This window comes from Nycticebus coucang, chromosome 17 (assembly GCF_027406575.1).
Source record: "Nycticebus coucang isolate mNycCou1 chromosome 17, mNycCou1.pri, whole genome shotgun sequence".
Taxonomy (NCBI): Eukaryota; Metazoa; Chordata; class Mammalia; order Primates; family Lorisidae; genus Nycticebus; species Nycticebus coucang.
This window is the reverse complement of record NC_069796.1, coordinates 87,299,904-87,326,193: the sequence shown is the minus strand read 5'-3', so window position 1 is coordinate 87,326,193 and position 26,290 is coordinate 87,299,904. Positions and strand designations below refer to the sequence as shown.

Genomic DNA, 26,290 nt, shown 5'->3' with positions numbered 1-26,290 from the left:
CTCCATTTCCTTTTGTCTTGTTCTTAACATTTCCCAATTTTTTTTTTTTTGGAGACAGAGTCTCCCTTTGTCACCCCGGTAGAGTGATATGATATCACAGCTCACAGCAACCTCAAACTCCTGGGCTCAAGTGATTCTCTTGCCTCAGCCTCCCATGTAGCTGGGACTACAAGTGCCTGCCACAATGCCCAGCTATTTTTTGTCTGTTTGTTTGTTTAGCAGGTCTGGGCTGGGTTCGAACCCAGCAGCCCTAGTGCATATGGCTAGCGCCCTAACCACTGAGCTATAGGCACCGAGCCTAACATTTCCCAATATTAAAAGAAATAATAAAAGTAGTAATATGGCAATTTTTAAAATTAAGATTAAAGGTAAAATATTTAATAGTCCAGATCATTCAGGCTTTTCAACTCTAGTCTTATTTCTGAGAGTCAGTTGAAATAAAGGGACAAGGTCCCAGCAGCAGGGCCCACCTACACACTTGAAGAAACAGGCCTCAAGGGGAGTCCAGTTGCTGGACTTGAGGAAAATATCCTGTGACTTTGCTCAGGGTCTGCACAGCTCTCTCCTGAGGCAGGTGTGATCTTCACTTTGTGGATAACAACACTGGGAAGAGAGGAACCAGGCCATGTCCCATCAGGCCTTGCATTCCAGAACCAACTGTCTGCTCCATGGGCTAGTGGGTTGGCCCCAGACAGGTCACCACACATGTCCCGAGCCAGCTGGCACCAGGCAGGGGAGCAGCTGGGGCTTCGCTGCGCCACTGTGGTGGGGAAGAACACCCAGTAAGGTTGGATTGTCTGATTTCCAAGTTAGGAATGCACTTTTGAGGGGGTAAAATCTTATCTTTGAACATTAATAATTTTCACACTATGTTAGCCAATAAAATCCATCTATGGGATGGATTCAGTCCAGTGGCTGTTGTATTAAGTTTCTCCAGAGAAAGAGAACATTATATATGATAGACAGAGAGACAGACTGACTTATGTAATTGGTTCACGTGACTGTGGCAAGTCCACAATCCATAGAGCAGGCTGGAAACTCAGGACAGAGTCAGTGTCACCATTTTGAGTCCAAACTATGCAGGCAGCCTTTCTATGTTGTTCTGGAAACCTCAGTCTTTTAAGGCCTTCAACTGATTGGATGAGGCCCACCCACATTATAAGAGGTAATCAGCCTTATTCAAAGTACACAAATTGAATTTTTTTCTTTTTTTTTTTTTGAGACAAAGTCTCCCTCTGTCACTTACTTTGGGTAGAGTGCCATGGGCTTAGCCGAGCTCACAGCAACCTCAAACTCCTAGGCTCAAGTGATCCTGCTGCCTCAGCCTCCCAGTACCTGGGAGTGCAGGTGCCCACCACAACCCCTGGCTAATTTTTTCTATTTTTAGTAAAGACAAGGTCTCTCTCTTTCTCAGGTGGTCTGGAGCTCCTGAGCTCAAGGGATTCTCCTACCTTGGCTTCTCAGAGTGCTAGGATTACAGGCATGAGCCACCACACCTGGCCCCACAATTTTAAATATTAATTACACCTGAAAAATATCTTTGCTGAAACATCTAGGCTAGAGCTTGAACAAACAAACTGGGCCAAATAGCCTAACCAAGTGGACACATAACAACCACCACAGCTACCCGCCGCAGGCAGCCTCTGGGTGGACACTGGCAATGTTCACAATAGTTGAGAGGAGGGAGATACTCATTTTATAGATGAGAAAACTGGGCTCAGGGAGGCCTTCAGCCAGTACGTGCCAGAGCCAGACTCAAACCCACCTGTCTGCCCCCAGGCTTTGGAGCTGCCCTGGTGGGGCTGGGTGGCTTACTGTGAGGGTGCGGGCAGGAAATGTGTGATGTGCTGACTTTAGGCTTCCCGGAGGCCTCAGTGGGCCTCAGAGCCCAGCCCCCTCCTCCATCTTTCAGCTTTTCCTCTATGCTCTCACACAGGCACCGCCCTTAGTGGGCACCCAGGAGTGGCTTACACAGAGGAGGGCCCCCACGCCACGCGGTTGCTTGGCAGGGTTGGGGGCACTATCTTTCCAGGAACAAGAATGGGCCTGAGAGATGGAGACCCCATGTAATCACCACAGGGCTCCTCGTTTTCTCTTGGCAATCCTTGTGAACTTCTCAGTATAAACAGAAATAATTTAAAAAATTCTGGGCATTCCAGAGCACCAAAGCATGCATTATGCTGCCAGGGAATGTGGGCAACTCAGCTTGAGAACCGTGAGTCTTAGAGGTGATCTAATCTGAACCCCTTGTTTTACAGATGAAGAAAGTGGTCCTAGAGGGAAGAAGGGACTCACCCAGGGTCATTCAGTGAGTTAGTGGCCCAGTGGGGCCAAGGCCAGGCAGCCTACAGGCTCCTCACCCCAAGCCACATGCCCTGCATCAGGCAGCCTGTGTTAAGAGGCAGTAGCCAGGTTTCTGCTGCCACTTGGACACTTCCTGAGACTTCCTTGTGCTTCTGCTTTAAACAAAGGTCACAGAAAAGACTCCATCCTAGTGCCAGGAGGATCCAACCAGGAAAGACATCTGAAGGGTGTTAACACATTAGTTTGGAGTCAGCCCTGGGTTTGAACACATAGAAAGCTATCTGATCCCCTTGGCTTCAGCTCCCTGCCTCCAGCCTCACCCTGGTACTCAGTCACCCTCAAGTTGCTGTGGGTTTTCCCAAACCCTGTCAGCTAGAAGTCTTGACTCACAAAAGGAATCAACAAAGATTGATTAAGCGGTGGTGTTGAGGAAGCCGTTGGGTGAGCAGGGGGATAGAGCAGTGGTGAGTTCGGGAGACTGTGTAACATTAAACTCTGGTCCCAAAAGTTGGTTGGAAGACACTACCTAACCTGCAGCATCTTCTCTGAGAAGGTGGGCTATGTTTTCTATCCAGGTGCGCGGCCAACGTTTAATGTTACACTGCTATCACCAAAGCCATTCTACACTCAACCCAGGTCACAAAGGCCCAGAATCACAGACCTCCAGCTCTAAGGAGCACCCCAATTTCTGACCCAGCTCCCTGACCTCCCACCAGCCTCAGAACTTCTGCCACTGCCCCACCAAGTTCTCTTAGACGTGCCACCCCCTCTCCCAGCTCATCCTCTGCACAGGCTCCTCCCTCTGCTGAGAGCACTCTGACTCCCAGTGTCTAGCCAGCAGTTCTCATGCTGGCGGCCTTGGAACCAGCCTTTCCTGCATCTGGGGGTCCTGCCCTAGGTTTCTTATTTGGTAGGATTCTGACGCTTGCTGGTCTGGGGACCATACCCTGAAGGCCACTCATCTAAATAAGCCTCTGGATGGGCACCATGACTCACGCCTGTAATCCCAGCATTTTGGGAGACCTAGCAACGAGGACACTTGAGCCCAGGAGTTCAAGACCAGCCCGAGCAACACAGTGAGACCCCCATCTCTAAAAATAAATAAATTATTTAAAATTTTTGGGTGGGGGGTGGTACCTGTGGCTCAAAGGAGTAGGGCGCCAGCCCCATATGCCAGAGGTGACGGGTTCAGCCCAGCCCTGGCTAAAAAAAATTTTTTTTTTTTTTTTTTTTTTTTTTTTTTTGCTCGGTGCCTGTGGCTCAAGCGGTTAAGGCACCAGTCACATATAACTTAGCTGGTGGGTTTGACTCCAGCCTGGGCCCGCCAAACAACAGTGATGACTGCAACCAAAAAATAGCCAGTCGTTGTGGTGGGCACCTATAGTCCCAGCTACTTGGGAGGCAGTGGCAGGAGAATCGCTTGAGCCCAGGAGTTGGAGGTTGCTGTGAGCTGTGATGCCACAGCACTCTACCCAGGGTGACAGCTTGAGGGTCTGTGTCAAAAAAAGAAAATTTTAAAATTTTAAAAATAAATAAATAAGGGCGGCGCCTGTGGCTCAAAGAGTAGGGCGCCGGTCCCATATGCCAGAGGTGGCGGATTCAAACCCAGCCCCGGCCAAAAACCACACAAAATAAATAAATAAATAAATAAATTTTTAAATTACCTGGGCATGGTGGTATGAACTTACAGTCTCACCTACTTGGGAGGCTGAGCCAGAAGGATTGTGTGAGCCCAGGAGTTGGAGGTTGCAGTGGGCTATAATTGTTCCACTATATTCCAGCTTGGGTGACAGAGTAAAACCATGTCTCAAAATAAATAAATAGACCCCTTTGTGGCACCCACACCTGCTCCTTCAATTCTCACCTAAAGCTCACCACCTCCAGGAAGGTCCCCTGACCTCCCTGGCTGGGTCAGCCCCTCTGTGGGGCTCCCATGGGCCTCTAGCATTTGACTGCCTGCATCACCACTGATGCTCCTCCGTGTCCTCGACTTGCAGCTCCTGAGGGGCAAGGGTAACAAGACACGCAACTCGCCTTAGGGCGCCTGACATGGGGAGGGCAGCTGGGAACGTGGAAGGAAGGAACTGAGGATGCTCTGAGCATGCTGGGTTCCCACCACCAAGCCCTGCTGCAGCTCATCCCTGAGTCCCCCATACCTGAGAGAGTAACGATTATTGTCACCAGTGCATAGGAATAATGACAATGCTCTGACAGATCACAGAACTTGTCCAAGATGTCAATTTGTGTCCTTTCCAGAACCTCAGAATGTGCCTTATTTGGAAATAGGGTCATTGAAAATGTAATAAGATAGGGTTGTGCTAGAGAAGGTGGGCCCTGAATTCATCATGGCTGCATCCTCCTGAGACATAGAGACACACAGAGGGAAGGTGGCCATGTGACAACAAAGGCAAACATTGGAGTGACATGGCTGCAAGCCAAGATTGCCAGGGATTGCTGCAGCCACCAGAGCCAGGGACAGATTCTCTCTGAAGCTCCAAGAAGGAGCCAGGCCTGATGTCACCTTGATTTCAGACTTCTAGACTCCAGAACCATGAAGGAAAAAGTCTGTGGTTTTCAGCCACCTAATTTGTGTTGATTTGATATGGAAGCCCCTAAGAGACACATGTAGCCAGCTGGAGACACTCTCAGTCTCGAGCCACAAGAATCTGTCACAGCCTCATCCACACAGCCATGACATAGCTGCTGCTTCTCCAGAGATCATTCCCAGGTTTCAGCAAGGAAGAGAGCAGGAAAGGTCACAGCCTTCTCTTTGTATTCACCACAGCCAGCCTCCCCTTGCCCTCAGTGAAACATTTGACCAGGACTGTGGGATGGGCCGTTGACTGTAAGGAATCTGGGAGATAGGGTCATTCAGCTTTCCAGCCTGAAGAAAGAGGTCTGCAAGTGGACACCCTGGGCCTCAGGGCCTCTGCTGCCTTCCCTGGGAGCCATGTGCCAAGGGTGAGACACGGCCCTTGCCCTCACAGCCACATGGAACATGACCCCTGCCACTCACTCAGCTGGTCCCTGAGAAACGTGTTTCCTCAACTCTCTCAGCCTCCTCCCTTATCAAATATTTGTCTAAAACATTATCAAGGGGAAAAGCGATTTGACTCAGGAACGGTTTGTGCAGCAAAGTGCAAGTGGGCACAGGCTTGTTAGTGGCCTTCCTGCTCTGAGCCCCACTTTCCTCTTCTGCAAAGTGGGGAGGTTGCATCAGAGAATAGCAAGGCCCCCTCTTCCTTCACTTCCCTGCTCCTCTGAGGCCCCTCTTCCCAGAGCAGCTGCTACAGGGACCCTGACCTGGTATTGCAGTGGGCTCCTCACAGGCCTCCCACTCCAGGTGCTCAGTGGCCTCCAAACGGTAAGGCTGACCGTGTGTCTCCAGGATGAATACTCTCCAGACCATGGATCTTGCCCTTTGGAATTACCTGGAAGCTCTGGGCCCAGCCAGCCTTTGAAATGGGCAGAGATGTGTGGGCAGGGTCCCAGCAGAGCCAGATCTTCATCACCCAGGACCTCTGATGTGCAGCTGGGGCTGTGAGGCCCAGACCTGCAAGGTTGCACCCAAGTGGGCCCAAGTGGGCTGCCTGCAGGGCCTCTCCCAGGGGTGCCCCCTTCGTCCTCCAGCCCACCCAACTTCTCAGTTCTCCTGAGTACCAGTTCTTTCTGTTTCTCTGTTCCTTTGGTGTCCCACGTCCCACAGCACAATCTCCTCCACGCCGAGCTCCCTCTCCACACCCCACTCCATTCTCCAGCCCTGACCCGGGCCAGGGTCCCTCCAGCCTGGGCCCCACCTTCCTTCTGGCCTCCCAGCGTCTCCCCCCCTCAGTCAGCTCTCCCTTGCCACCTACTCTGTGCACATGGCACCCCTCTTTAGCTGGGGATCCCCCAAGGCCAGGGCCCAAGTTTTGCTTGTGTGTGTCCCACGGCCTGGCAGGGCTCGATGCTCAGGTCAGCCTGCTCACCTGCATGGCTCTGTGCTGGGCCTGGGGTCGCATCTGCTGAGCATGGACTTCCTCCTCAGAGCACCTCATGTGACCCAGACTCCAGAGGACAGAAGAGCCACTTCCAGAGCTGCTGTCCTTACATGTCTTGTTCAGGACAGGTTGGCCAGGCCTTGCCTGCCCCACCACACACCTTGTGGTTTTCTGAAACCTCTTGACCTCACCCGGGGCCCGACTTACTGGAAATGCTTCCTGCCTGCCCATCCCCCTGGTTTAGGGTGGCCCTGGGCTTCCCAGGGTGGGGATGGGATGGACCTGTGTCCCCTTTGTCCTGCAGGGGTTCCTCTGTGCCCAGGTTAATATGCAGGAAACTTGTGACTGTAGTTATTCATCTAGCCCAGCACCCAGATGTCTGCGTCAGCCAGACAGGCATTGCTGATGCCCAGGAGGGGAACCAAGAGCTCCAGGGAAAGGCTGGAGCCTTCCAAGGCAGAGACCCAGGTGAGGGCAAGGGCCTTGCCTTCTCCCTGCTACTGCCCACGGGCCCTCTGTCCACCCTCTGGGTGGGGACACCAGTTGTTAGATGGTTGTGCAGCTTGAACTGAGGGCATTTTTCTGAGGAAAGAAGAACTTTTCTTTCCCAAAATAGCCGAGTCCATCCTGAAGCCAGCAGGAGCCATCCTCCGCCAGTTCCCCTACAGCAGGGCCCTGGAAAAATGCCAGAAGCAACCGAGATTCTGTGGCTCCCTGTGACTCAGTGATGAGCCCCAGATACAGATAAGCACAGCAAGGTGAGGGCAGCCAGAGGTGGCCCATGCCCTAGACCTGGGCTGGAGGAAAGGTTCCAGACAGGAAGTCGCAGCAGTGCATTTCATCAGAACCCAGAGGCACAGCATGGGGAGGAGCAGGGTTTGTTGACTATTCCAACCCTGTTTGTCCCACCCTCTGTGTCAACATGAGGCCAGCCACATAAAGCACCAAGAGGCCTCTGGTGGGACATTTCTTTGGCCACAGCAGCCCCAGGAGGAAGGTGAGTCACCAACCGCCCAGCAGCATGACGGAACTGGAGACAGCCATGGGCATGATCATCGACGTATTTGCCCGGTACTCCGGCCGTGAGGGCAGCGGGCATACCCTGAGCAAGGGGGAGCTGAAGGTGCTGATGGAGAAGGAGCTCCCGGGCTTTCTTCAGGTGAGCACCCAGCCCGGCAGGCAGTGGGGTGGGGCAGAGAGGTGGATCCTGAAACGCCCTGGCGGCCTAGCCCACAGATGGATCTGCCATCCCAGGGGGGGTACACCAGAGTGTGTGAGCAATGGGGGGGGGTGTGAGCAGGTTGATCCTTGACACATGGAGCTGAGCCCAGTGTCCAGGCGGCCAGGATTCCTTGCCTGTGGGGCCAGTTTGTAGGATGGGACTTAACCCTCAGTGGTGAGTGGGGACGGGGTGGAATGCAGGACCATGTAGAGGGCCTGCTGTTATCCCTCTCCCGGACTACTGGCCACAACACCCCTGCTCCACCGCCTACCTGCCTGCCTTCCTCCCAGTCCCAAGCCTTGTCACCTGGTATTAGTGAGACCGACAGGAATGAGGACAGAAAGAGGTCCCACCCTGGTGCAGCCAGCGGGTTCGTATGTCTGGAAGCAATCTCTTAAGGAGGACCTCAGGTCCTGACGGAGTGGCCTCTCTCCACCGGGCAGCCTCCCGGGTGCTAGCAGGGGCCCTCTCCTGCCTCTCCCCCCACCTCTGCTTTCCTTCCTGCTTCCCACTCTCCTCCCCCCTCAGGCCTTCAGAAAATGGCCACTGCCCTCTGGGGATCCGCCTTGCTAGTGCTCACAACTGGAAATTCCAGCATCACTTCTGCACGTTATGTTTCTATTTTCTAAACGTGAATGCTATGAAAACATCTTTTAAAAATAAAGTTCTATTTGTGATAGAAGTGTAAAAATAGGGCGGCACCTGTGGCTCAGTGGGTAGGGCGCCAGCCCCATATACCAAGGGTGGCAGGTTTGAACCCAGCTCCAGCCAAACTGCAACAAAAAAATAGGTGTTGTGGCAGGTGCCTGTGATCCCAGCTACTTGGGAGGCTGAGGCAAGAGAATCGCCTAAGCCCAAGAGTTGGAGGTTGCTGTAAGCTGTGATGCCACAGCACTCTACTGAGGGCGATAAAGTGAGACTCTGTCTCAAAAAAAAAAAAAAAAGAAAGAAAGAAAATGTAAAAATGTAGAAACATGGAAGGAAGACATTTCCCCCTGGAATTCTGACTCTGTGTCTCCCTCCCAGACTCTTCCCCATGCAAAAGTGATGTGAAATCCTAATCTATATGCACTTTAACTTCATTTTGAACTTAACATCACAGCACAAATTCTCAGATTTGACCCACCCTGGGAACTTGTACCTGGGGCATGAGATATTCTGATGATCCGTGGTCCAGGGTTGAGAATTTAACCCCTGGAGATTGTGACCCAAGATGTTGGGGTAAGGGAGAGCAAGGGACAAGTGTCCAAGTAACACGCTTTGAGAACCAGTGGCTAAACCAGGGATTCCCGAACTTGAGTTACACTAGTGTCTCCTGGGGGCTGAGCAAAACAGAAACCCCAGCCCTCCCTCCATAGGATTCTGGAGCACAGCAAAGCCAGGGCAAGTCAGAACTGTGTCCACCGGGGCAGGGACTAGAATGGCCCGGTGGCCCTGTTTCTTCCATGCCCCACCCAGCGCCCGGCACAGTTGGATTTTCATAAATACTGTGTGACCATCTGGGGACAAACTTCATAAGCATCATTTGGAATGGCCACGAGGTATTTCCAACATACTGCTCTTTGTTTACTACTGAACTCGTGCTCTCTCCCTTACTTCTGTTATTACAAACTATCCTATAATTAACATCCTCAGGCCTAGTCTCTATCAGATAATCCGTTGCCACCGTTTTAACTGTTTTCTCCGCAGGAACGCGCAGCTCTCCGGCCAGGGCTGGGTCGTCAGCACCCCCTGCTGCTGATGTCAGAACCCCTGACTGCCTGATCCTCTCAAAGAAAACTGGGACCCTGGGCCCCGGCCAGGGTCCCTAAGCAGAGAGGAAGACAACACCTCTGTGCACCTTCCCCGCCTGGGTCTCCACCCAGCTTTCCTCTCTTCCCTATGTGATCTCGGAGACCACGGTCTCCCTTTGTAACACAGATCCATCTTCCTTGCCTGGTGGTTGTGAGGTCGCTGGTTTGTGTAAAGCAGCTAGTTCAGTGCACAAAGACTAGAGCATTGAGTGGATACATTTCCTGGGAATAACCATCACTGTAAAGCACACGATAAAATCAAAGCCTATCCCCTTAGAAAGTATAAATAAAACTCCCTCCTGCATAGCACAACACAATTGAAATTTCACCTAAAAACATTACAAGTTACTTCTTTTTCTTTTCTTTTTTTTGAGAGTCTCACTATGTCACCCCTGGTAGAGTGCCGTGGCGTCACAGCTCACAGTAACCTCAAACTCTTGGGCTTAAGTGATTCTCTTGCCTCAGCCTCCCAAGTAACTGGGACTACAGGCGCCTGCCATAATACCTGGCTATTTTTTTTGTTGCAGTTGTCATTGTCGTTTTAGCTGGCCCAGGCTGAGTTCGAACCCACCACCCTCAGTGTATGTAGCTGGCGCCCTACCCAGTGAGCTACGGGCGCCTCCCACAAGCTACTTCTTGCCGTGCCACAAAGCCTAGGACAGCTCACTTCTTAAAAGCCTTCAAGTTTTTCCAGAGACACTATGTGTCTGCTATGTACAGCCAGCCCCAGCACTGAGCCAGAGGGACAACCAAGTGCCTTCTCTCTGCCCCATGGCATGGCAGTGTGTGGCTGAAGCCAAGGCCCTGCCCATGTGCACCCTTCGCTGACCCTGGGTTTCTCCCTCTTCTAGAGCGGAAAGGACAAGGATGCCGTGGACAAACTGCTCAAGGACTTGGACGCTAATGGGGATGCCCAGGTGGACTTCAGCGAGTTCGTCGTGTTTGTGGCTGCACTCACATCTGCCTGTCACAAGTACTTTGAGCAGGCAAGACCTAAATGATGCCCTGGAGACCCAGATTCCTGACAGAGGCACAGCAGGGCTTGGGAGCGAGTCCCTGCCTTCCATAAAGTCCTTCTTGGCAATTAACACCCTGGGCTAAGCCTGCTGATGCCCCTCTGATTAATAAATGCTTGTGAAATAATCCTAGTCTCAAAAAAAACTGGCTATTTCCTTAACTTGAGTGTCCTCTCCCCACAGAAAATAATTCACAAATGAAATTTGTCATTTAATTACTCATTCCCTGAATGTTGGACACGTCGTCAGTCAGTAGGAATCCATTCACTGGTCATTTCCTGAGTACCCACCTATGCCAGCCCTTAACTGAGGCACAGAATGGCCCTTGTCAGAGTGCCAGCCAGGGGAGGCTCAGGGATATCCATCATGCATTCAGTCACTAGCCACTTAATGAACTCAGGCCCCTCTGTCTCTCTGAACATCACGTTTTTGCAAGTAACATATATATATATATATATATTTTTTTTTTTTTTTTTTTTTTGCAGGGGCTGGGTTTGAACCCACCCCCTCCGGTATATGGGACCAGCACCCTACTCCTCTGAGCCACAGGCACCGCCCAACAAGTTAACATATTTTAATTTTATGGCCCACAAAGACCATAAAAGCCATTAATAGGCTGGTTGCAGTGGCTCACCCCTGTCATCCTGGCACTCTGGGAGGCCAAAGATCCCTTGATCTCAGGAGTCTGAGACCAGCCTGAATAAGAGCAAGACCCTGTCTCTACCACAGATAGAAAAATTAGCCAGGCGTGGCAGGTGCCTATAGTCCCAGCCACTCAGGAAGCTGAGGCAGAAGGATCACTTGAGCCTAAGAGTTTGAGGTTGCCGTGAGCTATGATGATGCCACTACAGCCTACCCAGGGCAAAAGAGTGAGACTGTCTCAAAAACTAACAAAACCAATAAAAAGCAAAAACAACAAGAAAAAACTCACAGTGACAGACAAAAACAAATCGCAAGTAAGGATTAGAGTCACCAGTGAACAACTGCTCACATGCCCCAGGTTTACAGTTTTATAACACTAGCTTCAGGAGGCACCCACAGTAACTCAGGCAAGGTTTGGATATCAGCAAGGATCTGGTTTTAGCACTCCTGTCATTCCTTGAAAGCCCAGCATTTGAAGCCTCCTCTTATGTTCGAAGGCATTTTTACTAGAGAAGAAATGGGTATCACCAAAAGACCCTGAACTTAGAGGTGGACATAGTGATTAAGAGGCTCTGGTATATCCCCATGCGGAAAAGACTGCAGATCACAAACATTTTTACCAGAGGGAAATCTGCATTAGATTAGACAGGAGCAGGGTAGTGCCTGTGGCTCAGTGAATAGGGCGCCAGACCCATATACCAAGGGTGGCAGGTTCGAACTCAGCCCCAGCCAAACTGCAACAAAAAAATAATAGCCGGGCAGGCACCTGTAGTCTCAGCTACTGGGGAGGTTGAGGCAAGAGAATCACCTGAGTCCAAGAGCTGGAGGTTGCTGTGAACTGCTGATGCCTTGGCACTCTACCCAGGGCGACAAAGTGACACTTAAAAAAAAAAAAAAGATAAGTCAGGAGCAGATATACATACTTCAATAAAGGGCAAAGAATAAAGTTAATCATGCGAGAACCAAAAGGGAGGGACAGAGTGGAAATTTTTTTTCTTTTTTCTCTGCTTAACAAATTAGTCATCATCTTATGAATGAAAAAAATCACCCATGGCTGGAGAGGCCTCAGCTTCTCAGAGTGCTAGGGTTACAGGAGGGAGCCAACATGCCCAGTCGGGGAGATTGTTTTTAATTGTGATATCTTAACATAAAATTTAGCTTCTTAACCACTTCCAAGCATACAGTTCAACAATGTTAGGTATATTCATTTATTTTTTTTTTGAGACAGTGAGATGGGATAAAAATTCTGTCACTCTCACTCCCCCCCTTTGCTGCCTTCCTTTTTGCTTCACCCTTAAATTCTTGCTAAATCAGCAAGACACAATTAATAGCGGGAGGGGGAGGGAGACTGCTTAACAGTAGTTTAGGGAAGTTACTAAGGCTTAACAATAGTTTAGGAGTAGGTAAAATAGATAACAAAAAGACTAATAAATGATAAATGGTAGAAAGCATTAAATATAGTATAAGTGTGTAAGAAATCACAATAAATTGTTTACTGTTTAATGAAATGTTAAAGGAGACAGAAGGAAAAAGAGGGGGGAAGCAGAGGTAGCGGTGCTGAGAAGTCTGAGCTGCAGAAACTGGTCCACACTTCCCAATTTACCCTCCGAGACGCCATCATACTGAGAGCCCAACCAGACATGGTGGCTAGAAGGATATTGTTAGAAGGAATGACTAAAACCAATGTGACTGGATGTCTGTGATTATTTTTATTGTATATCATGTAAGCATTTATACAATACCTGCCTCTGCAATTTTCTAACCACACAAACTCACCCAAGATTCCATCAGCCCACATTATATAAGCTGAACTCTACCAGTGGTCTGGGCTGCTCTCCATATTGGGGAAACAGCTGGCCGTTCGGTCTTTTCTCTAATAAAGAATTCCTAATTGGCACTATATTAATTGACTTTGGGTCTTGATATCTTGCGTCCATCCTATAACAACAGAGTTTCACTATGTCACCCTCATTAGAGTGCTGTGAAATCACAGCTCACAGCAACCTCAGACTCTTGAGCTTAAGCAAGTCTCTTGCCTCAGCTTCCAAGTAGCTGGGAATACAGGTGCCCACCACAATGCCTGGCTATTTTTTTGTTGCACTTGTTGTTGTTGTTTAGAAGGCCCAGGCTGGGTTCGAACCTGCCAGCTCCGGTGTATATGGCTGGTGCCCTAGCTGCTGAGCTACAGGCACCGACCTCTTTGGTCCTCTTAATCAGGTAAAGTTCCTCTGTCTTTCTTTCTCAGACACTCACGATCTTGACAATTTTAGAGTGTACAGGCTGCTATTATGTAGGGCTTCCTTCCATTTAAATTTGTCTGATGTTTCCTCATTACTCAGTCATGTACAAAGTTATGTATCTTTGGCCAGAATATCTGGGAAGTTATGCAATTCCCTACTCATGGTTTCATATCAGATAGCACCCAGTTTCATTTCTCCCATTACTGTTCACGTGTACTTTGATCTCTTGATTAAGATGGTGTTTGAAGAAATGGTCCATACCCGAACTGGGGCAAAGAAAGTACAGTATGTGTCTAGAATATCTTGCTGCGCCATGAAGCACAGGTGTGTTCGCAGAACAACCAGGATACACCAAAAGGAGACAGAAGTCAGCTTGGATGGGCTCCTGCTGGTGAAATCAAAGATATATCTACCATAGAGTTATTCTTTTCACTTTTATAATTAATTGATACTTTATAGAGAGGAACTTTGGAACTATGCAAACACTCTGTTCCCCAGCAGGCATTTAGTTTACACCTGTTTTCCTATTTATGGGAACTGGTTCCCCGTATTATTCAGGGGGCTGTAATCGTCTACTGTCATTATTTGTTTTGATGCTCCAATTGTCCCTGATTTGATCAGTGGAGCCCATTTAAGCTGGCTTCTGTGTCTTTGACACATTGCCATGTTCCTTGAACACACCTCTGCCTTCTGAAGAACACACCTCTGCCTTGAACACACCAATGCCAAGCAAGCTACCCACCTTGGCCTCCCAGAGTGCTAGGATTATGGGCATGAGCCACCGCGCCCAGCCCGTACACTGCAGTCTTGAAAAACCTTTTTTTTTTTTTTTTTTTTTTGTAGAGACAGAGTCTCACTTTATGGCCCTCGGTAGAGTGCCGTGGCCTCACACAGCTCACAGCAACCTCCAACTCCTGGGCTTAAGCGATTCTCTTGCCTCAGCCTCCCGAGTAGCTGGGACTACAGGCGCCCGCCACAACGCCCGGCTATTTTTTGGTTGCAGTTTGGCCGGGGCTGGGTTTGAACCTGCCACCCTCGGTATATGGGGCTGGCGCCTTACTGACTGAGCCACAGGCGCCGCCCTGAAAAACCTTTTTAAGCCACAGATGTGACTGTCATTCCCCCGCTCACCAGAAAGTCTCAATGGCTCCCCAACTGTACTTCTCATTTCCACCAAAGAACCTGGAAAGGTAGGAGCATCAAGAAAGATTTTAGAGGCTCAGCACCTGTAACTCAAGCAGCTAAGGTGCCGGCCACATACACCAGAGCTGGGAGGTTCAAATCCAGCCTGGGCCTGCCAAACAACAATGACAACTGCAACAACAATAAAAAAATAACCAGGCGTGGTGAGCACTTGTAGTCCCAGCTACTTGGGAGGCTGAGACAAGAGAATCGCTTAAGCCCAAGAGTTTGAGGTTGCCGTAAGCTGTGACAGCACAGGACTCTACTGAGGCATAGTGAGACTCTGTCTCAAAAAAAAAAAAAAAGAAAAGAAAAGAAAGGTAGCTTGTGTTTGCTGATGAGTCTTTTTCTCAGCCTGTTTCCTGGTTGTAGAAGTTTGAGAGGAGGGCTCCAAATGCCTTTTATTTCACATCATCTCTGTTCCATTCAGTCCAATCTTCAATGTTTGTGCCAATGTATCTTAAAATTTTGTAGGTCTGGGCAGTGCCTGTGGCTCAGCAGGTAGGGCGTCAACCCCATAGACTAAGGGTGGCGGGTTCAAACCCGGCCCCAACCAAACTGCAACAAAAAAATAGCCAGTTGTTATGGTGGGCGCCTGTAGTCCCAGCTACTCGGGAGTCTGAGGCAAGAGAATCGCCTAAGCCCAGGAGTTGGAGGTTGCTGTGAACTATGACAACAAACACAGCTTTCTACTGAGAGCGACAAAAGGAGACTCTGTCTCTCAAAAAAAAAAAAAAAAAAAAAGACTTTGTAGGTCTCCTTTGAGTCTCTGAGGGGTTAATTGCATTAGACAAAAGCCCCACCAAAAAATTTCTTTGAAATAAGTCCATCTCTATCTTGGGCTTCTGCTGATAATACTGAACAATAAGGCTTTAAACTTCCTAGAAAGCCTATTGTTTGATTAAGACGCTCGGAGGCACATCATTAATCTCTTTAAGGAGCTGTTGGTCTGACCAAATGGTACTATCGAGCACCACCTTTGTTCTTTCTAAGCGTTTTAAGAAGGATTTTACAATCATACCTCAGTTTCATCTTTGTTTCTTCTGACAATACCTGGGATTTGATATTTGCTTAAATGTTTCTCAGTTTTACATCATTTGCAGTCTGAAGAAGCTGAGAACTTTTTTTTTTCTTTTTGGAGACAGAGTCTCACTTTGTCTCCCTTGGTAGAGTACCGTCATAGCTCACAGCAACCTCAAACTCTTGGGATCTAGTGATTCTCTTGACTCAGCCTCCAAAGCAGCTAGGACGACAGGTGGCCGCCACAATACCTGGCTATTTTTTGAGACCAGGGTCTCGCTCTTGCTCAGGCTGGTCTGAAACCTGTGAGGTAACTCAATCCACCCACCTCGGCCTCCCTGAGTGCTAGAAGAAGCTGAGAACTTTCAAAATCATCCAAAGTTGGCTGGGCACCCATAGCTCGATGGTTAGGGCACTGGCCACATACACGGAGGAAGGCGAGTACCGGCCAGGCCTGCTAAACAACAATGACAACTGCAACAAAAAAAAATAACCGAACATCGTGGCGGGCACCCAGCTACTTGGGGGGCTGAGGCAAGAGAATCGCTTAAGCCCAAGAATTTAAGGTTGCTGTGAGCTGTGACGGCACCACACTCTAGGGAGGAGGACATAATGAGACTGTCTCAAAAAAAAAAATCATTCAAGTCATCAAGCTTCATCCCCTTTGTGTTCAAGAGACGTTCCTTTTGGTTATCTTTTATTTACTGTAAGTGACAAAAAGAAATGAGGTACAGGAGAGAGACCTTCACGGGTGCTGAACATATTCGAGACGTTGATCTGGATAGAGGTTACAGGGTAGTAGGGATAGGTAAAATGTCATCAATGGGTGGTGCCTGTGGCTCAAAGGAGGAGGGCATGGGCCCCATATACCTGGAGGTGGTGGGTTCAAACCCAGCCCCGGGCAAAAACTGCAACAACAACAACAAAAGTAAAAAAAAAAAATTTTTTAAATAAAAATAAAAATGTCATCAATGTGCACACTTACAACATACGCACGTTATTGTATTCCTCCTACATATTTCGTAACAAAGTTCTGGGGGCAGCTGTTTGCGCCTTCAACACCAGCACTGGCCACAAGCGGAGCCAGACTCTCCACTAGCGCGTCAGCCGTCTCCTTAATCTCGCCCGCCGCCCAGTACCGCGAGAGTTCCCGCGGGACGCCCCCGCCGTCTGACGCAGTTCCTAATGCACCGAGTCGCGGTGCTGGCGGCTGAGGTGCGGTAAGGACCCTGGTCAAGTTTAGGCCATCCGGAGGGTAAAGTTGGCCCAGTGCTTTCACCCCTCCGGGCCTGGCAACATTTATGTTTTTCAAATCCTGAAGGATTTGTAAGGATCTGACCGTGTTTGAGCAAAATTGTAGCTCGGGCCCATCCACCTAAGTCTCAGGAGCACTGAGCGACATCTTGCAGCTGGTGGAGTCTGGCTTGGAGGCAGGAGTGAGTACCAAAGTCGTGGAACCCTGAGGACAGTGCCTTTCAGCCACCGGCATCCCTAGGGCCACGGGCCAAACATTTAGCAGCAGGGACGGGGGCGGCTCCAGATTGTCTATGCTGTTGCTGGGAAAAACGAAAAAGGCAGAAAGATCCCAGAATATCTGATCCATGTTAACGGTTAGAGTAGAAGCTGGGATCGATGGGCAGCCGAAGAACACGTGCTTGGCGATACTGATGAAAATCGTAGATTACAGCTTAAATTGGCAAGAAAAGCGGGAGCTCGTCTGAGAAGCACAAGAGAACCCGGAAGAAAGAAAAAGCCTTCCTTTTGAAGAAAATGATGAAAACTCAGTAAGCAGCTCCTTTGATACTAGTAGTGAGGAGACAGTTGAAGAAATAAGAGAAGAAAGCGATATTCACGAAAAGGCGAAAGTGAAAGAACCAGAGCTGAAAACAGAAAGGAAAATGGAAAGAACAATAACTATAGAAATCCCTGAAGTTCTGAAGCAGCAGCTTGAGAATGATTATTGCTATATTAACAGGAGGAAACGGTTAGTGAAACTTCCTTGCCAGACCAACATCATAAGGATTTTGGAATCCTATGTGAAGGATTTTGCTATCAATGCAACCTTTTCAGTCAGTGAGAGGCCTCGTCACCACCATGTTATGCCGCACGCCAGCACGAAGCTGCATTATATCCCAGCAGAAAAGAATGTTGACCTTTGTAAGGAGATGATGGATGGACTAAGAATAATCTTTGATTATACTCTCCCATTGATTTTGCTCTACCCATATGAACAAACTCAGTATAAAAAAGTGATGTGGTCTAAATGTTTTCTTCCAATTAAGGGAAGTACCATAAACACTACCAGGAGCCAGGAAAAATTGTCCCCTAGCCCACCTCTGTTAAATCCGTCCTTGCTGCAGTCCACAGAGAGTCAGCAGACCACACGTGAGCCGGCCACTCCCAGAAGTCGCAAAGCTGAGCCGGAAGCATTGCAGTCTCTGAGGCGGTCCACGCGCCACACTGCCAACTGTGACAAGCCATCTGAGAGCAGCGCTTTGCCTCAGCCCATGCGTGGGCAGCAGGACACGCCCACCGGTATGCCTTCGTTGTTCCTGCACCTGAAAAAGAAGACATCAGTGCATAGCAGATCATCTTCACCTACTCCTCTGTCTCCAAGCAAGGAAGGGAGTGCCGTGTTTGCTGGCTTTGAAGGGAGAAGAACTGATGAAATAAATGAAGTCCTTTCCTGGAAGCTTGTGCCTGATAATTATCCTCCAGGTGACCAGCCACCTCCACCCTCTTATATTTATGGGGCACAACACCTGCTGAGATTGTTTGTAAAACTTCCAGAAATCCTTGGAAAGATGTCCTTTCCTGAGAAGAATCTGAGGGCTTTACTGAAGCACTTTGATCTCTTTCTGACGTTTTTAGCAAAATACCATGATGACTTCTTCCCAGAGTCAGCTTATGTTGCTGCCTGTGAAGTACATTACAGCACCAAGAACCCTCAGGCAATTTATTAAAGTTTCGATGGTTCTGTAAGACCAGCTGTACCATCCAACTTTTGCACTCTGGTTCCAGGTGAAACACGATGATGGATCTTCTTTTTAGAGAGTGAAAACGCAATGTCCATCCTGTGGGCTCTGGCAGAGGTGGACCCTATTGTTTTAGTTGCCCACGTACTGTAGTTATTTTGTTAATTATTCCTAGGTGCTTAAAAGTGCTCTGACACACTACTACACATGCCATCTGTAAAGGCAGAAACAAAAGCATGTGTGTTCACAGTAAAATGTTCATAAAAATGTACGTAGGTTAGGCCATTTTGGTAGATATTTCAGTTAGGAAGAACCGCATTGTTTAGTTATTTGTTAGCATTAAACAAAAATTTTTTTGCAAACTGTTTCCATTCTTTTATGATGAGCAGCTCTGCCCAACGAATTTTAGTCTGTACTTGGAACCACAAGGTGTCTCAAAAGCATTTTAGAGGCCATTGGTATTGATGGCAAAAGAAAATTTGCAGCTATACATTTGCTTGTAAGGGTTCCTTCTCTGCGAAACATTATTTTTATAGATCTAAATAAAGCATTGCCTGTCTTGAGATTTTATAGCTACACTTTGTTGTGTAATGTTATGGTTCCCTTTCTGTAAAATGTTATTTTGGGTGATCTAAATAAAGCATGCCTATCTGGTAACTTAAAAATTTGAGAAACTAAAAAAAAAAAGCATGCCCGTCTTGCTGGGGGCGGGGGAGTTCAGCGGGTGAGCTCAAGCGCCGGGACGTGATACACAAAAGTGGGCGCGCGCGCGCGCGCACGCACATCGCGTCACGGTCGCCGGAATTAGGAACGTGCGCATGCGTATCAGGGTGACGGGAGCGCGCAGAACCGGAAGTGGGGCTGCGCCCCCCTAGAGGTCGCAGGCGATGGAGGGTGGCTCCCCTGGGCAGCAGCCGGAGGAGCAGGCGGAGGAGGCTGAGGCACGGGGCACCTCCTGGAGCGGAGACAGCGGCACGGTGTCGCAGAGCCATAGCAGCGCCTCAGGACCGTGGGAGGACGAGGGCGCTGAGGACGGCGCGCCGGGCCGGGACCTGCCGTTGCTGCACCGTGCCGCCGCGGGCTACGCCTCCTGCCTGCTGCCCGGTGTCGGGGCCCGGCCCGAGGTCCAGGCCCTGGACGCCAGCTTGGAAGACCTGCTCACTAGAGTGGACGAGTTCGTGGGCATGCTGGACATGATTCGCGGCGACTCGTCGCACGTCGTCAGTGAGGGGGTGCCTTGCATTTACGCGAAGGCCGCCGAGATGAGGCAGATCTACAGCAGGATCGACAAGCTGGAGGCCTTCGTGAGGATGGTGGGCAACAGCGTGGCCAGGATGGAGGAGCAAGTCACCAAGGCCGAAGCTGAGCTGGGGACTTTCCCCAGAGCCTTCAAAAAACTCCTGCACACAATGAACGTGCCTGCCCTCTTTAACAAGTCGTCCCCCTCCAGGCCGCCGCAAACCGGCTACGAACCCCCAGTCCTATTTCGGACCGAAGACTACTTTCCTTGTTGCAGCGAAAGACCTCAGCTCTGAGTGGTCTGACCACTCCTGCAAGAGGACCCTGCTGAGAATCTCACCTCGAGCACAAAGTAAATTAAAACTCTATGAATGTTTGATGTCGGATGTACGGAATTTTTTAAGTTTCCTGTCTGCACATTTTCCATATAGAATATAGGTTTTCTATGTCTTCCAATTTTTTTTTTTTTTTTGCAGTTTTTATGGCCGGGGCTGGGTTTGAACCTGCCACCTCCAGCAAATGGGGCTGGCGCCCTACTCCTCTGAGCCACAGGCGTCGCCCCCAATTTTTTTTTTTTTTTAAATAGATGCAGGGTCTCCTTATGTTGCTCAGGCTGGCCTCGAACTTCTAGGCTCAAGCGATCCTCTGGCATTAGCCTCCCGAGTAACTGGGACTACTGATTACTGGTGCACCCTACCCGGCCTATGTCTTCCGGTTCTAACCTGAAAGTTGCTTGGTGAGGGGTTGGGGAAGCAAAATGAATGAACTTATCGTGCACTGTGGCAGAACTGTTATTTGTTTGGGTTTTACTATTCAACTAACAGTATTAACCTTTTAGAGATTTATATATTTATACTTGAGGGCTGTTCGGAAAGTATCCAGCCATGCATGTCTCTGTTACTTATTCAACTTCAATCCTAATAGTGGTTCGTTTTTCTATAACCTTTTAGCATAGATGGCACATTATTGAGCATTATATTAAACTTTGTGTAGCATGGGTTGTAACTGAAGGAAATGATACATTTTGTGAGAAAATATATTGGTTTTTTGTACCTAATTCTGAAGTTATATTTGAAAGTATGACCTCACAGTCTTAGTTTGTCCATAGCAAACATGTCTATAGATATAGTTGCCAATGTTTGGTTTATAATAATAAAAATTTTTAATTTCATTGGAAATGCTTTCCTTCTGAAAAGAACTCTACATATTTCTGTTTTCATTTATTTAAATATATATTGCCCATACCATTTCAGTAGTAAGATAAAAGTGGCTTAGAAAGCTAATGAGAAAAACTAACCATAGCTACTACTTCACAGTATAGATTTGTTTTCCTGGAAATGAATAGTTAAATCATTTGCATGAGTGAGTAGTATTGGGATTTTTTTTCTTTCACTCTGACAACCTGGAAAGTTTAATGACCCCTTGCAGATACAAGCCCACATCTAGATTTAAATCTGTTTCATAAGGTGGCCCTCCTAGAAAATAGACCCCCAAAAAACATACAGCTTAGGTAGCCTATGTTATTATTTTGTTTCTCTGAGGTTGCTAAAAGAGGTTCTCTCATTTAGCTGTCCATTACGAAGACTCTGGTAATATCTCAAACTTAGATTTTCTAGGCAAAGAACTTTATTAATCTTTCTTTCAAGTGTTATTCCCAGGTTTCTTCAATTAGCTGCAATAAATGAATTAGGTAAGTGAAAACTGAAAAAAGCTGCAATGTTCAAGGGGCTTAGACTTAAAAATATTAGAGATTTAGGGCAGTGCCTGTGGCTCAGTGGGTAGGGCGCCAGCCCCATATACCAAAGGTGGCAGGTTCAAACCTGGCCTCAGCCAAACTGCAACAAAAAAATAGCCAGGCCTTGTGGAGGGCGCCTGTAGTCCCAGCTACTTGGGAGGCTGAAGCAAGAGATTCGCCTAAGCCCAGGAGTTGGAGGTTGCTGTGGACTCTGTGACACCACAGCACTCTACCGAGGGCGATAAAGTGAGACTCTGTCTCTACCAAAAAAAAAAATATATATATATATATATAATATACATTAGAGATCTAGACTTTATCAGATCCATAAAACAATTTTAAAAAGCAGTCCTAATGTAAAATAGTGCCTTCCAGTAACCTTCAGGTTTTATCTTCAGAAGTTGACTCAATTCAGTTGCCTCCTTCTTGGAAACTTCAACAGAACTCTCCAGATCTGGAACTTCGTCATCATCATCCTCTCCAGTAATAAATGGTGCTTTACCATCCACAGATTGCTTATTAGAGCCTCAGCCAGTCTCCTTAAACTGGGCAGACTATCTGTACCAGGCTGGTTTATGATGCTGGGTAGCAGTTGCTTTGTCTCTGTGTGGCCAGTTCAGAGATGCTTGACTTGTTAAAGTGGATCATTGTTCCTTGGTGTGTAAACATATTCACCTCTTCAATATCAGAAATAAGTATTTACCTCCTAACTTTTTTCTATAGGAATTTTATTACTGGTGGGTAGGGGCGGGGACTGGGGCATCCTAGAGGGAGTCCTGGGACTGGTGCTGGGATGCAGGAGCTTTCAGAGCCCCCTCCTGGGCATGGCATGGCCCTGCAGGTATTAAGATTTTGAGTTTCTAGCCGGGCATTGTGGCGGGCACCTGTAGTCCCAGCTACTCGGGAGGCTGAGGCAGGAAAATCGCCTAAGCCCAGGAGTTGGAGGTTGCTGTGAGCTGTGTGACGCCACGGCACTCTACCGAGGGCAATAAAGTGAGACTCTGTCTCTACAAAAAAAAAAAAAGATTGGGCAGCGCCTGTGGCTCAAGGAGTAGGGCGCCGGTCCCATATGCCGGAGGTGGCAGGTTCAAACCTAGCCCCGGCCAAAAACCAAAAAAAAAAAAAAAAAAAAGATTTTGAGTTTCTCCTTCACTTTCTCTAACTCCTCTGAAAACCAATTCCTGGTCTTGGCAGAGATGTTGCTCTGTTTCATGCAGTCATTGACTTCCTGGGCTTTGTCCTCCATGGTGTTCTCAAATTCCTTCAGCTTATTCAGGGTGCTGGAGAAGTCCGGAGCCACCTGGGCTGGGGCTGGGCCTAAATCCATTGACCACCAGCAGGAGGAGTGACAGCATGAGCCTCATGGTAGGGCCAGAGGGTCATTCTGTATCCTCACTGCCTGCCCCTCCGATACCCTTAACTTCTAAAGTTTTTTGTTGTCTGCTTTAGCTGTTCTATGAACCTCTTCAAGCAGTTACTTTCCCACCAGTGTGCACTTGTACCTGCAGTTTGATGAGTTTCTCTTGGTTCATGATTGTTTCTTTGTTTGTTTGAGACAAAAATCTCACTTTGTGGCCCTTGAGACAAAAATCTCACTTTGTGGCCCTTGGTAGAGTGCCATGGCGTCATAGCTTACAGCAACCTCAAATTCTTGGGCTCAAGCAATTCCCTTGCCTCAGCCTCCCAGGTAGCTGGGACTACAGGTGCCCGCCACAACACCTGGCTATTTTCAGAGGCAGGGTCTCGCTCTGGCTCAGGCTGGTCTCAAACGTGTGTGCTCAGGCAATCTACCTACCTGGGCCTCCCAGAATGATGGGATTGCAGCCATGAGCGACTGAGCCTGGCCATCATGATTGTTTCTTTGATCTTGTTGAAGCATAAAGAGGGCCATGCAGGGGACGAAGGGTGGCACTCAACGTCTCAAGTAGCACTCTGGGAGGCCAAGGTAGGTAGATTGCCTGAGCTCACGAGTTAGAGACCATCCTGAGCCAGAGCAAGACGTCATCTCTAAAAATAGCCAGGCGTGGCAGGCACCTGTAGTCCCAGCTACTTGGGAGGCTGAGGCAAGAGAATCACTTGAGCCGAAGAGTTTGAGATTGCTGTGAGCTGTGATGCCACAGCACTCTACCCAGGGTGACAGCTTGAGGCTCTATCTCCAAAAAAAAAAAAAATGTATTGTAAAACCTTCAGAAGGGGCGGTGCCTATGGCTCAAGGATTAGGGCACCAGCCCATATACCAGAGGTGGAGGGTTCAAACCTGGCCCTGGCCAAAAACTGAACAAATAAATAATAAATCTTCAGAAGGAAAGGAGATTGTTGTTTTTTTTTTTTTGGGGGGGGGGTGTTTGCAATTTTTGGCCAGAGCTGAGTTTGAACCTGTCACCTCTGGCATATCCAGCATATGGGGCTGGCGCCCTACTCCTTTGAACCACAGGCGCCACCTGAAAGGAGATTGTTTTGTGGACCATTTGTTTCTTTTTGTGTGGCAGTTTTAAGTTATTAGTTTTTAAAATCAGTACTTTTTAATGGAAATTACCAAAAATCTGTCACAAAATGTTGAGACCCATTAAAACAAAGCTTAATGAGAAAAAAAAAAGTGTTAGTTCCTAAGGATTTTTTCTTGCTGCCAAAAGTAAATAAAGAGAAAGACAAGTTCAGGATGCCAGACAGGAAGGCGGGCTACCAGCTCTCCTTGAAAGTCACAAAAAAGTTCTGCGCAGCTGGGATCTTATCTGTCTCATCACCCCACTATCTGTACCAGAAACTTCTATGGACTCTCTCACAGCAGTATTTTCTAAGGACTATGGCTTAGAATGACCTCTGGTTCATAGTAAGAGCTAACATCCAACTCATCACTCCCACAGTATATTCCAAGGATACTCCTGTATCCATCCCCATCCAAGCAACTCCCATCTCACCTGGGCCACTCAGCAGCCTCTTAAGTGTCTCCCCCTTCCTCTTCCCCACCCCAAGCCACTCCCCACCTGGTATATAGCAGCCAAAGAGATCTTCAAAAACCATAAACCAGATATGTAGAGCTTTGCCTAAAGTTGTCATCAGCTCCTCCTTACTTTGGAATAAAACGTGGATCCTGTCCTATGGCCTGCCAGGCCCCACAGGACCAGGCTCCTGCACCCCAGCTCACTTCCCTCTAGCCACCCCTTCATCCTGAAGATGCCCAGTGTGTTTCCCCCACAGCACTTACTACACTCTGGAATAATATCTGTGCCATCTAATTATTGTCTGTCTCACCCGCTCCAGGATTAACAACTGCATGTTAGCACCACAGACTTGGCTGCATTCTCAGCAAGCAGGCAGTGTGTGCTCAGGTATCTGTTGAATAAGTGACCGTCAGAATGGATGAGTGAATGAACAGCTAGACAAAAACTAAGCACCCACTAGCCAGGCGTTGTGGGCGCCTATAGTCACAGCTACTTGGGAGGCTAAGGCAAGAGGATAGCTTGAGCCCAAGAGATTGAGGTTGCTGTGAGCTATGATGATGCCACTGCACTGTAGCTAGCCTGGGCAACAGAGTGAGACTCTGTCTCAACAAACAAAAATAAAAAACTAGGCACCCTGAAAGGAATGCAAGACAGAAAAGCAAATATAGGCATTTGATCAAACCCTCAAAGTTTTGCCAGGGATCAAGCACCATGGGAGGGCTGAGACCACAAGAACAAGATGCAGCTCAGTGGGTGAGAAAGTCAGATGCCCAGTCCAACTTGGTCCAACCCAAGTTTCAGAAGCTGCACTTGTTCAAAACCATATAAGCGTTCCTGTGAAGTGTGGACTCCAAAGTCTTGCTTTGTTGCTGGGCTAGAGTACAGTGGTATCAGCCTAGCTCATTGCAGCCTCCAACTCCTGGGCTCAAGCAATTCTGCCTGAGCCTCCAGAGTAGCTGGGACTATATGCTCCCACCACATGCCTGGCTAATTTTTCTATTTTTAAAAATAGAAAGTGGGGGCCAGGTGCAGTAGCTCAGGCCTGTAATCCAGCACTTGGGAGGCCAAGGCGGGTGGATTGCCAGAGCTCACAAGTTGGAGCCCAGCCTGAGCCAGAGTGAGATCCCATCTCTAAAAAATAGCCAGGCGTTGTGGTGGGCACCTGTAGTCCCAGCCACTTGGGAGGCTGAGGCAAGAGGATCACTTGAACCGAAGAGGTTGAGGTTGCTGTGAACTAAGACACCCTGGCACTCTACCAAGGGTGAGTGACACTCTGTCTCAAAAAAAAAAAAAAGATCATGCCATGGGTGGTGTCTGTGGCTCAACAGAGTAGGGCGCCGGCCCCATATGCCAGAGGTGGTGGGTTCAAACCCAGCCCCGGCCAAAAACTGCAAAATAAATAAATAAATAAAATCATGCCAAATCATATAGACAATAGAAAAAAGAAGAAATACTTCAAAATCATACTACTTGATCTGTTTTTTGAAATTGTCTTTTATTTATAAATATTAGTTGTCTATTTTTTGATACTCAAAAAAAATAAGTTAACTGATGACTCCATACTGAATCTTAGAGTCAAAGCATTCTATAATAATGTGAATGTTACTTTCTTTGCATTATTATTATTATTGCTTAATATTTCGATGTAGCAATTGTCTGATTCCTTTTCTGAACGTATTTGTTCATTCTTTACGAGGTTTTTGTTTCTAGTCCTTATCTTAAACACTGTTATTGTTATTTAAAAAAAGAAGAAGAAAGAAAATGAGGTCTCACTCTTGCTCAGGCTGGTGTTGAACTCCTGAGCTCAAGGGATCCTCCTGCCTTGGCCTCCAGAATGTTAGGATTACAGGTGCCCAGCCAGGCCTAGTTCTTAATCATGCCCCAAGGATGTTAATACAGATGTTATAACATTATTTTTAAAAAACAACACTTTCTGAAGAGATAAATGACAGTTTGTCCTTTATGATCTTCATCATCCAGGGAAGAGAAGGTCCGGGCAG

At 48.1% G+C, this 26,290-nt stretch overlaps 3 protein-coding genes across 3 annotated transcripts; all 3 read left to right on the top strand.

Moving 5' to 3' along the window:
- The first annotated feature begins 7,174 nt into the window (after window positions 1-7,174).
- S100P (S100 calcium binding protein P) lies at window positions 7,175-10,448 on the top strand. The gene is made up of 2 exons (XM_053567486.1): window positions 7,175-7,443; window positions 10,151-10,448. Exons 1-2 carry the CDS (start codon window positions 7,306-7,308, stop codon window positions 10,298-10,300), a joined length of 288 nt encoding a protein of 95 aa, XP_053423461.1. The 5' UTR covers window positions 7,175-7,305; the 3' UTR covers window positions 10,301-10,448.
- Window positions 10,449-16,622: 6,174 nt separating this feature from the next.
- LOC128569311 (male-specific lethal 3 homolog) lies at window positions 16,623-18,958 on the top strand. Its single transcript, XM_053567483.1, has one exon. It carries the CDS (start codon window positions 17,298-17,300, stop codon window positions 18,360-18,362), a length of 1,065 nt encoding a protein of 354 aa, XP_053423458.1. The 5' UTR covers window positions 16,623-17,297; the 3' UTR covers window positions 18,363-18,958.
- A 267-nt stretch (window positions 18,959-19,225) lies between these two features.
- On the top strand, window positions 19,226-19,990 carry BLOC1S4 (biogenesis of lysosomal organelles complex 1 subunit 4). The gene has a single exon (XM_053567484.1). It carries the CDS (start codon window positions 19,262-19,264, stop codon window positions 19,907-19,909), a length of 648 nt encoding a protein of 215 aa, XP_053423459.1. The 5' UTR covers window positions 19,226-19,261; the 3' UTR covers window positions 19,910-19,990.
- Window positions 19,991-26,290: the final 6,300 nt, after the last annotated feature.